The sequence below is a fragment of the Orycteropus afer genome, unplaced genomic scaffold, assembly GCF_000298275.1.
Source record: "Orycteropus afer afer isolate SDZICR_OR568_19922 unplaced genomic scaffold, OryAfe1.0 scaffold00024, whole genome shotgun sequence".
Lineage (NCBI taxonomy): Eukaryota > Metazoa > Chordata > Mammalia > Tubulidentata > Orycteropodidae > Orycteropus > Orycteropus afer.
Genome location: NW_006921611.1, coordinates 8,707,967 through 8,720,727, shown reverse-complemented (window position 1 = coordinate 8,720,727; position 12,761 = coordinate 8,707,967). Strand labels below are relative to the sequence as shown.

Below are 12,761 nucleotides of genomic sequence, written 5' to 3'. Positions count from 1 at the left end.
CCTCTAGCTCCGATGGGCTGGGAGCAGGAGGCAGAGCTGGACCCCAAGGTTGAGGGGCTTTCACCCAGCCCCTAGAGCTTGGCACTTTGAACATGGACTTAAAGCCTCCAAATTGTAAGAATAAACGCTTGTTTGTTAAGGCCATCCCACTTGTGGTATTTTCTTGTCAGAGCAGCACTAGGTAACCACAACATAGGTCTTTCAAAAAAATGTAGTGATGTAAAAAGAACATTCAGAAAGTGGTGGATACCTGTTATTATATATTATCTGCAACTTACTTTCAAGTGGCCAAAAAAATAAGAAAGAAAAAGACACACACACAAAAGATAAAGCAAATATGACAAAATATTACTAAAGGGTAAATGTAGCAAAAATATTCAGCTATTAATTGCATTTTCTTATTTTTTTTTGTTTTGTTATAAACTCTTAGAATTAAATGTTTTCGGGAAATCAGATTCTATAAGGTGAGGACAGTGTTTTTTTTTTTAAGTCTCAATAATTTTCCTCCCAAGAAGGTCAATAGCACTTTTTCTATAAAAATGTCCACTCTCTTTTGTGACTAGTAGCACTTGGCTACTAACTGAAAGATTGATGGTTTGAACATACCGGCTGCTCTGCAGAAGAAAGAAATGACAGTCTGTTTCCATAAATATTAACAGTCATAAAAACCCTGTAGGGTAGTTCTATTCTGTCCTACTACATCATGGTGAGTCAGAATAAACTAGATGGCAATGACTTTGGTTTTTTGCTTCCTATGATTGGCTTCCATCATGCATCTGTTAGTTTATAATACTGTGGTGACTTGAATATTGCTGTGATAATTGAAGTTATGCTACCAGTATTTCAAATGCTAGCAGGGTCACCTAGGGTCATTCTATTTCAGCAGAGCTTCCAGACCAAGACAGACTAGGAAGAAGGACATAGACAGGTTCATTTCTGAAAAACTGACCACTGAAAACCTTATGAATACTAGTGAAAATTATCCCCCCGCTACAGTGCTGGAAGATACCCTTCGGGTTGGAAGGCACTCAAAATATAACTGGAGAAGACCTACCTCCTCATGGTAGAGTCACCTTTAATAACATGGATGGAAAAAAGCTTTTAGGATCTGCTGATGTGCAACAACTAAAAATGAGAAGACACAGCTGAAAAAGCAACCAGTAATAATCAGAACATGGAAAGTATGAAGTATGAATTAAGGAAAATTAAAATTATCAAAATTAAAATAGAACACATAAGGATTGATATCCTAGGTGCCATTTTGAATTTGATAAACATATGGTTCACTATGCTGGCAGTGATGAAGAGGAATGGTGTCACATTCATCATTAAAAGAGCAATACAAGATCAATCCTGAAGTACAATACTGTCAATGATGGTATAATATCCATAAACCTACAAGGAAGACCAGATAATACAACTACTATTCATATTTACACAACAACCACTACAGCAAAAGATAAAGAAATTACAGATATTTACTAACTTCTGCAGTCTGAAATAGATCAAACATGCAATCAAGTTCCACTGATAATTATTGGTGATTTGAATGTGAAAGTTAGGAACAAAGAAGCACTGGTACTTGGAAAATATATCCTAAGTGACAGAAATGATACCAGAGACCACATGATAGAATTTTGCAAGAGCAACAACTTGCACATTACAAATGCCTTTTTTCAACAACATAAAGGTGACTATAAAGGTGGACTGTTCCAGATGGAATATTTGGGAATCAAAATCCACTACATCTGAGGAAATAGATGATGGAGAAGCTCAATATCATCATTGAGAACAGGCCAGGAGATGACTGTAAAACAGACCATCAATTGCTCATATGCAAGTTCAAGTTGAAACTGAAGAAAATTAAAACAGGGCCATGAAAACCAAAATACAACTTTGACTATATTCCAGCTGAATTCAGAGACCATCTGAAGAACAGATTTGAGGCAGTGAACACCAGGCAATTTGTGGGATGACATCAAGGACATCATACGTGAAGAAAGCTGTTGTTGTTGATTTTATGTGCCATTGAGTCAGACCCGACTCATAGCAACCCCTCCTTGGGTTTCCGAGGCAGTATCACTACAGAAGTAGATTGCCCAACCTTCCTTCCCAGGAGTGGCTGGTGGATTTTAACTGCCAGCCTTCTGGTTAGCAGTCAAATGACTTAGGCACTACCAGAGCTCCCACATGAAGAAAGCAGAGGTCATTAAAAAGACACAAAAAAAGAAGAGACCAAACTGGATGTCAGAAGAGACTCTGAAACTTGTTCTTGAATGAAGAGTAGCTATAGCAAACAGAAAAAATGATGAAGCAACATAGCAGATCAGAAGATTTCAAAGGGCAGCTCAAGAAGACAAAGTAATGTACTATAATGAAATGTGCAAAGACCTGGAGATAGAAAATCAAAAATGGAAGAATATGCCCAGCATAACTTAAGATAAAAGGACTGTAGAAAAAATTCAAGCATCAAGTTGAAATATTGAAGGATTCTATGGGCAAAATACTGAACAATGCAAGAAGCATCAGAAGAAGATGGAAGGAATACACAAAGTCAATATACAGAAAAGTATTAGTCAACATTCAAACATTGTAGGAGGTAGCATATGATCATGAAGTGATGGTACTGAAGGAAGAAGTCCAAACTTCACTGAAGGAATGGATGAAAAGCAAGGCTTCAAGGATTGATGGAATACCCATTGATATGTTTCAACAAACAAATGCAACACTGGAGAGCTCACTAGTTTATGCCAAGAAATTTGGAAGACATCTTCCTGGCCATTCACCTGGAAGTGATCCATATTTGTGCACATTCCAAAGAAAAGTGATCCAACATGATGTGAAAATTATTGAATAATATCATTAATATCACACACAAGTCAAATATTGTTGACGATAACTTAAAAATGGTTGCAGCAGGACATCAGCCAGGAACTGTCAGAAATTCAGATTCAGAAGAGGATGTGAAACAAAGGATATCACTGTTGATTTCAGAAGGATCTTGGATGAAAGTAGACAAAACCACAAAGGTTTTTACCCATGTTTTACTGACTATGCAAAGGTATTCAACTATGTTGAATGTGGTTCATAACAAACTGTGGATAATTGGATAATATTACAAAGAATGAGAATTACAGAATACTCAACTGTGCTCCTGAGGAACTTGTGCATAGACAAAGAGGCAGTCATTTAAACAGAACCAAGAGAATACTGCATGGTTTGAAATCAGGAAGGGCATCCGTCAGGGTTATATCACTTCACCATATTTATTCAATCTATATGTTGAGTAAATAATCCAAGAAGTTGGCCTATATGAAGAAGAATGAAGCATCCGGATTGGAGAAAGACTCATTACCAATCTGTGATATGTAGATGTACAACCTTGCTTGCTGAAAGTGAAGAAGACTTGAAGCACTTACTGATGAAGGTCTAAGACTACAGTCTTCAGTATGGATTACACCTTAACATAAAGAAAACAAAGTCCTCACAACAGAACCAATAAGCCACTTCAGAGTAAGTGGAGAAAAGATTGAAATTGTCAGGGATTTCATTTCACTTGGACCCGCAGTCAACACCCATGGAGGCACCAGTCAAGAACTCATGTGATATTGCACTGGACAAATCTGCTGCAAAATATGTCTTTAAAGTGTTGAAGAGTAAAGATGTCACTTTGAAGACTAAAGCCCGTCTGGCTTAAGCATATGGTCTTTTCAGTAATCTTATGCATATGAAAGCTGGACAATGAATAAGGAAGACTGGTGAAGAATTGATGCATTTGAATTGTGGTGATGGAGAAGACTATTGAATGTACCATGGACTGCTAGAAGAATTAACAAATCTGTCTTGGAGGAAGTACAGCTGGAATGCTCCTTAGAAGCGAGAATGGCCAGACTTCATCTCTGCCACTTGTTTCACATTGTCAGAAGGGAACATTCCATGAGGGGAAAGAAGGATTTCATGCTGATAAAGCAGAGGGTCAGTGGTAAAGAGCAAGACCCTCAATGAGATGGATTGACACAATGGCTGTGAAAATGAGCTCAAACATGGCAATGATTCTGTGGATCTTATTAGACTGGTCAGTTTTCCATTCTGTTCATAGGATTGTTACGAGTCATGATGTAGTGCCTAAGGCATTTGACTGCTAACCAGAAGGCTGGTGGTTCAAACTCATCAGCCATTCCTTGGAAGGAAGATTGGGCAATCTACTGCCATAGAGATACCGCCTCGGAAACCCAAGGAGGGGTCTCTATGAGTTGGGATTGACTCCATGGCTGTGAGTTTGGTTTGTTTTTTTTAACAATATAACAACATCAAAGATTAATATCAATATCAATTCTGTGCAAACCCCTCATAGATATAGTGGGAGAATAAACAGTTATCAAATCATGGAAAACTATAAAGAGATTACAATAAAAGAAAGCTATATACCAATATATATCATGAACAGAGATTTAAAAAACTTCAAATATTTTAATCAAATCAAATCTTAGAATGATAATGTATTATAAGTACATGAGTTTATACCACTACACAAAGCTGAATCAACATCTGAAAATCAATCAACATAGTTAATTATTTGCGTCTACTAAACAAGAAGCCACAACTTGTCTGTCAGTTTGTCACACTGTAGCGCCTTGCATGTTACTCGGAGGCTGAAAACTATGCCAACAGTATTTCAAATACCAGCAGGGTCACCCATGGTGGACAGGTTTCACTGAAACTTACAGAGTAAGATAGCCTGGGAAGAAGCACAGGGACATTCACTACTGAAAAAAATTGGCCTCTGAAAACCTTATGAATAGCAGGGAAACACTGTGTGATTTATCAGTGGAAGGGATTGACAGAGTCCTGCTACAATGAGCTCAAGCCTAGCAAGGATTGTGAGGATGGCACAGGACTGGGCAGTGTTTTGTTCTGTTGGGCATAGGGTCTCTGTGAGTCAGAGATGACTTGATAGCAGCTAATAACAACAAAGAATAAAAGTGATTCAGTCATCTAAAGAGATGGAGAAAAAGGTTTTGATTTAATTTAAAAAACATTCATAGAAAAACTTTCAGCAAAATAAAAACAAAAAGGAACTCCTTCAGCTTTATAAAGGATACAAACTTTATAAAGGATACACAAAAGAAGATAAAAAATCTTATAAGTAACATCATACTGGATGGTATAAGACTGTTTTACCTTTACAACCAGGACCAAGGTAAGGATATCTGCTCTCACCATTTCTTTTTATTATTGTACTGTAAGTGTTAACCAGTACTTTAAAACAAAATTAAAAATACAATATATATATATATATAGTTTGTCAGTTACAAACCTCTGTGTCCTTAAGACAAAATGAATGTAGGAATGCCAAAGAATACACAAAAATGTACCTAAAATTAAGAACTGGTCTTAGCAAAATCACCAAATAGAAGGTCAATAAAAAAAATCAATCATATTTTATATAAGGAACATTATAAAATTGAAAAAAAAAATTAAAGAGAATTTTAAACTGTACATGTATAAACATGAAACACAAGTAGATATTTGCCAAATTTTGTGTAACCTTTGAGTTTTGCACACTTCAGAACACTGAAAGAAATAAAAAATACTTTTAAAATGAAGATACATATTATATTTTCACATGAAAAATTGCAAAATTTTTCAGATGCCAATTCTCCCAAACTGATGTGTGTTATTGTTGTTGTTAAGTGCTGTCGAGTCGGACCTGACACATAGCGACCCCTCCTTGGGTTGCCGAGGCAGTATCACTATGGAAGTAGATTGCCCAACCTTTCTTCCGAGGAGTGGCTGGTAGGTTTGTACTGCTAGCCTTCTGGTTAGCAGTCAAGCACCTTAGGCACTACGCTACCAGAGCTCCCAAACTTATGTGTAGATTGATGCAATTCTAATCAAAGTTTCAGCAGAAATTTTTTAAAAAAGAAATTGACAAGCAGGCTTTAAAATTCATGTGGAAAGTTAAAATAAGTAAAATAGCCAAACTGTTTTGAAAAAGAAAAAAAAATAAATGTCTCACACAACCTCATTTCCAGACTTATTATAAACATGCAGTATAGTTAAGACAATGCAGTACTGGAAATCGTATAGACATGTAAATCAATTTAACAGAAAGAGAGGCAAGAAATGACTAACACCTATATGGTAAATTGATTTTTTATAACTATCCAAAAACTATTCCATGGAGAAAGGATAGGGTTTTTAATAAAATTAACATTAATCCATACTGAATTCCTATATAAAATATAACTCAAAATGATCACAAAGTTAAATATAAACTGTAAAACACTAGGGAGCTCTGGTAGCATAGTGGCTAAGACACTTGCCTGCTAACCAGAGGGAAATATCTTTAGCTTTAGGATGTTGGGTTTGACAAAACATGCTTGGATATAAAGTAAAAAAAAAAAATGTTTCATAAAATAAGAAATTCATAAATTGAATTTAATATTAAGGAAGGTCTTCTGCTCTTGAAAAGACACTGTGAAGAATTAAAAGACAAAGTCCATATTGGCAGAAAAGATTTGCAAATACATATCTGATAAAAGACTTTCACCCAGAACATACAAATTTTCAAAAGCAAATAAAAAGAAAACAAACAACACAATGTTTTAAAATAGATGCAACAGTTTGCAACAAATAAGACATATCATCCAGAAAAATACACAGATGGCAAACAAATACATCAAATTTCACTAGTTATCAGGTTAACAAAAATTCAAGCTATAATAAAATATTGCTTCACACCTATTGGAATAGCAAAATGACAATACCAAGTCCAAAGGGGTTTGCAGAACAACCATGAGTCTCATGAATACCTAATGGGAATTCAAAATAGTATAGCCACTTTGGAAAATTGTCAATTCCCTATAAAATTCAATATACATTTAGTGGATTCCCAAAGAGCTCATGTTTAGGTATCTAGTTTGTAAAATGAAATCCAATATTCATACAAAAACAGTTTATAGATATTATTTATTTTTTACACCAAATACAAAAACAACCCAAATAACCCTCAACTGGGGAGTGGATTAACAAACTGTGGTACATCCTGCAATATTGTTGTTATTAGATGCCATTGAGTCAGCTCCGACTCATAGCCCTATGTACAACAGAAGGAAACACTACCCAGCCCATACTTGCATTGCTTGAGCCTATCACTGCGGCTCTGTCAGTCATTCTTGTTAAGGATCTTCCTCATTTTCGCTGACCTTCTACTTTACCAAGTAGGATATCCTTCTCCAGGGAATGGTTCCTTCTGACATGACCAAAGTGCATGGGTATTCTTACTTCCAAGGAGCATTCCAGCTGTACTTCTTCCAAGACATATTTGTTTGTTCTTCTGGTAGTCCATGGAAAATTCAATATTCTTTGCCCACACCACAATTCAAATCATCAATTCGTCTTCACTCTCCCTTATTCACTGTCCAGCTCTCACATAGATATGGACTATTGAAAAGACCATGGCTTGGGTCAGGTACTCCTTAGTCTTCAAAGTGATATCTTCACTCTTAAACACTTTAAAGAGGTCTTTTGTACCAGTTTTGCCCAATGCAATACATCATCTGATTTCTTACTGCTGCCTCCATCACCATTGATTGTGGATCCAAGTAAAATGAAATCCTTAACAACTTCAATCTTTTCTCCTTTGATCATGATGTTGCTTATTGGACCAGTTGTGAGGATTTTTGTTTTCTTTACACTGAGGTGTAATCCACAATGAAGGCTGCAGTCTTTGATCTCATCAACAAGTGCTTCAAGTCATCTTCACTTTCAGTAAGCATGTTTGTATCATCTACATATTGCAGGCTATTAATGAGTCTCCCTCTGATCCTAATGCTGTGTTCTTCTTCATATAATCCATTTTCTCTGATTTTTGGCTCAGTGTACAGACTCAATAAGTATGGTGAAAGGATATAACTCTGATGCACACCTTTCCTAATTTTAAACCATGCAGCATTCTCTTGTTCTGTTCAAATGACTGACTCTTTGTCTATGTATAGGTTCCTCATGAGCAGAATTAATTAATTAACTAAAGAGTTTTTAGTCATTCTGCATCCTGAGAGGAACTATGGTAATGCAAATTTCATCTGTACTTAGAAATCTCTATCCCCACCTCCCAGCCAATACTTGAAATTGTTTTTAAAAATTACTATTTGGATGACTGCTAAATAATATTACATTATTTTTATTCATATTTGCTTTCATTATTCCTCTAGTAGTGTAGTGGTTTAATAATTCACCTGCTAACCAAAAAGATGGAGGTTCAAACCCACCAGCTGCTCCAGGGAAGAAAGATGAACCAGTCTGTTTACATAAGATTTACAGCCTTGAAGACTCTATAGGGCACTTCCACTCTGTCCTATATAGTTGCTGAGTCAGAGTCAACTCAATGGCAGTGGGTTTTTAATTACTGCAGATGATCCAAATACACATTGAAAACTTCTATTTTTCTTTGTTGTAAATTGCTAGGACATACCTTTTTCCTGACTCTGTGTGTGTGTGTGTGTGTGTGTGTGATTTGCCTTTATTTATTAATATGTGAATGTTAGTTGCGTGCTACGACTTTTTAATAGCTTATCATTTTCGTTTTAAATGTAGTAAGATATATGTTTATTACTCTTTTCGTTTGACAGTTTGTGCATGGTCAACTTTGTGGTTTCAGCGCTATAGAATGGTCAGTACTAATCACGGATGTCTTCCTTCTTTTTATAGTCTGTTTCTTGTATACATGTTCTGTTTCTATGCTCTGTGTTTTATTCCACTCTATACTTCTACACTATTTTTATAAATTCAATATTGGTGTAGTGAATACAAACTTCTATTACCATAGTTCAATTCCCTTCTCATAAAATATCAGAAACTTACCTCACATTTTGAAGTACAGCATGCCCCAGAACCACATTTTACTGCGCCTTTCAGTTTACATGTATTATAATCACAGCACTTTTTAAATTGGCATTCCTATAATTTTACAAGAAGAAATATTATTCCTATTCAACTACTTATGAACTCCTGCTTTTTAGTCTCAACTTCTATTTAATATTCTCTTGTGTTCAACTTTTGGATTACACTGTATAATTATATTCAATGAAGATTTAGTATTTCATCATTGCTAGGATATTAAAAGGTACATATAATTGTAAGAACTAAAGAAATATCATTTAAAATAGCAGTCAATCATGACACTTATCCATTATATTTTTAGTAATTAGTTCATAAATTACCAACATGGAAATACAACCTTAAAAAAATATTTTAAGTCTCCAGGAGAAATTTAAACTTTCTCCCATTGCCTTATTTCAATTCATCTATTTGTAATAAGTTCCACTTCATGATTGAAGTTAAAGTTAAACAGTAAATATATCAAAGTTACATTTTCTTTATGTTTTACTGTAATGAAAATAAAAAGGATACGTTACTATATATTTACTTAAAAAGATTAACTGTTAATTTAAACATCAACTGTTATTAAAATGGTGACAACCTAACTTAACAAACTGAATATTGTTTCCCTGTAAATACATTGTACTTATACAATTCTTCAAGATTTTTATTTCTTAACACTTTTTTCAATCAAATATTTGTCAATTATTCAAATATCTAGTTTCAAAGATCTTGTCCTTTAATATGAATGTAGGAAAAATCATGAATAAAGAAAGGGTTCCTTCTGGTACAGTGGTTAAGTGCTTGACTGCTAACTGAAAGGTCAGTGGTTCAAACCTAGCAGAGGCCCTGTGGGAGAAAAAAAAACTGAACAATCTGCTCTCATAAAGATTAGTCTAGGAAACAACACAGGACAGTTCTACTTTGTTCTATGATTGCTATGAGTTGGAATTGACTTGATGGCACACAACAACAAAACTCATGAATGTGTGTGTGGATGTAGGAAGGTTGGCTTAGGCCCCAGTACTGAATCAATTACCCATTAAGACTTTCTATCTGATGCTGGCTCCAGCAAAGGTTTTTCCTCTAGGTGAGCTGTCATTCTCTTTATCTGCTATAGCTACAGCTATGGGGGCAGTAGTCTGCCCCTGTGACTTTGATTTTCTGATAATTCTAAGAAAAATTGTTGATTTTCAGTTTTTCAGCTTTGCTCTTATGAGAAGATCAGTGATGACTTCCAGCCTCTTTATACATCAGACAAGAAATCAGACAATTCTATTACTTTTTGTCTCCTTTCCTTATGTTTCATATGATTCCAAAGTCATTTGCCTAATTAGTTCTTCAATTGTTTCTTTTGCAATTTATAAAAAAAGAATTTCGCTATGTTCTGCCCATAAATACATTTTATATTGTTTTTCTCAATATTTAAAACCCATTTCTTTCTCTTCAGAACAATGACGTATTTTAACAGTGATAATAGGCATTCTTCTTTATTTTCAAAAATAATAGCTCTGCTTTATGTATAGACATATATTTTTAATTTATGGAAGAAATTTCCTCAAATTGAGGATATAAAATCTTATTTCACTTGACTGCTAACCAGAAGGCTGGCGGTTCAAACCCACCAGCCACTCCTCGGAAGGAAGGTTGGGCATTCCTACTTCCATAGTGATACTGCCTCGGAAACCCAAGGAGGGGTCGCTATGAGTCGGGGCCGATTAGATGGCAAATAACAACAACAACAACAAGCCAGTTTTTCAGGAAATAAAATATTACAATTTTACATGCCTCAATTTTTTGTGACAAGAATATATATATATATATTTACTTGTGAAATGAAATAAATCACATTCATACATTTATTTAGTTTGCCTCCTTGATGATAAACCCCATTTGGTTATGGTATTTTATGGATTTACCTGCTAACATTTATTATAAGAAATTTGTATCTATGTTTGTTAGATTATAACATAGTCTGTGTGTGGGGGGGGTGGTATTGGCTTGTTAAGGTTTGCTTGGAGAGTTTTACTATGAGTTGAAAATTATATATTTCTGTCAATGTTTAAATCAGAAGCAGTCATTATGTTCAACTTCAGATGTCTCTAAAATAGTTTATTTGGGTCTATGAGGTCAAGCTGACTTAACAACAACTATAAATAACAACAAATGAAATCAAAACAATTTTCTTAATTCACTGAACATGTTTACAAAATTAATCTATGCCATAGTAACAGGTTCTTATGTTGTCTTTATCCTAGCCTGGAAGGAGACACATTGATCATGCTCCTTCCTTCAGCAGCAAAAAATGCAACACATGTGATAGTTTTGTTCAGGGTAGCCCATTTGAGAGTCAGAATCCAACTTTTTATTTGAGTGTGGTCTTTCAAGTACCTCTGCCTGCATAATCAGTCATAATCACCAACATTTCAGACTACCAGAAGGAAAGCAAGTGTTCACTGTAAGTCACATTGTTTATCCAAAAATCTGGGAGAAGCACAGCAATATTTCTCATTAGTAAACATTTCAAATAGCAATTTCCCTGATGTAACTTTACAACACCAGTCCTACAATCAGGTCCTTCTAAAGACAGCAGCTTCAGTCCTGCTTGATTAACTCTATATATATACATTACATTGGTATTTCCACAGATTATGTATTTTTAACTTGGCTCTTATTGATTTGTAAGGCCTACTTTGTTTTATGCTCCTTTTGTATTTTTCTAATTATAGGATTGATATATTTAAATTCTTACTTTAAAATAACTCTTTTATTTCTAATTAATAAATCCATCCCTTGTTGTTAGGTACTATCAAGTTGGCTCCAACGTATAGTGACCCTACATACAACAGAATGAAACACTGCCAAGTCCCACACCATCCTCACAATCCTTGCTATGCCTGAGCCCACGATTGCACCCACTGTGTCAACCCATCGCATTGAGGGCCTTCTTCTTTTTCTCTGATACTCTACTTTACCAAGCATGATATCCTTCTCCAGGCAAGGGTCACTTCTGAAAACATGACCAAAGCAGATGAAATGAAGTCTAGCCATTCTTGCTTCCAAGGAGCATTTTGGCTGCACTTCTTTCAGGACAGATTTGTTGTTCTTCTGGCAGTTCATGATATTTTTAGTATTCTTTCCCAACACCACATCTCAAAAGAATCAACTATTCTTCTTTAGTCTTCCTTATTCATTTTCCAGCTTTCACATGAGGAGATTGAAAATGCCATGACTTAGATGAGGCACACCTTAGTGTTCAAAGTGTTACCTTTGCTCTTCAGCACTTTAAAGAGGTCTCTTGCAGCAGACTTGTACAGGGCAATATGATGTCTGATTTCATGACTGCTACTTCCGTGGGTGTTGATTATGGAATCAAGTAATATGAAATCTTTAACAACTTCAAACTTTTCCCCATTTATTGTGATGTTGTCTTCTAAATTACTTGGCATAGAGAAGTAAGTGCTTCCAGTGTGGCATCTGTTTTTTGAAACATCTTAATGGGAATTTTGTCACTACGCAGAGTCTTGTTTGTCTCCAATTCCTTCAGTGCAGCTTCGACTTCCTTCAGTATCATTGGATCTTGATTATATGTACCTCCTGAAATAGGTGAACATCTACCAATTCTTTTTTGTACAATGGTTGTGTATTCTTTCCATTGTCTTTTGATGGTTCCTGCTTAATTCAATGTTTTGCTCATGGAGTCTTCCAGTATCAACTCAAATCTTGAAATTTTCCTACAGTTCTTTCAGCTTGAGAAATGCTAAGTGTATTCTTCCCTTTTGTTTTTCTAATTCCAGGTCTGTAGAGACTACGTTATAATAATTGACTTTGTCTTCTTGAGCTGCTCTTTGAAATCTTCTGTTCAGCTCTATTATTTT

At 35.2% G+C, this 12,761-nt stretch overlaps 1 protein-coding gene across 1 annotated transcript in view; it reads right to left on the bottom strand.

Annotated features, from left to right (window-relative positions):
• Positions 1 to 12,761, bottom strand: part of ADAM18 (ADAM metallopeptidase domain 18) — a 168,758-nt gene that overhangs the window by 67,362 nt on the left and 88,635 nt on the right. The window contains exon 13 of the mRNA XM_007935064.1: positions 8,866 to 8,961. Within this exon, the coding sequence (XP_007933255.1) occupies positions 8,866 to 8,961 (96 nt within the window). The remainder of the gene's footprint in view (positions 1 to 8,865; positions 8,962 to 12,761) is intronic.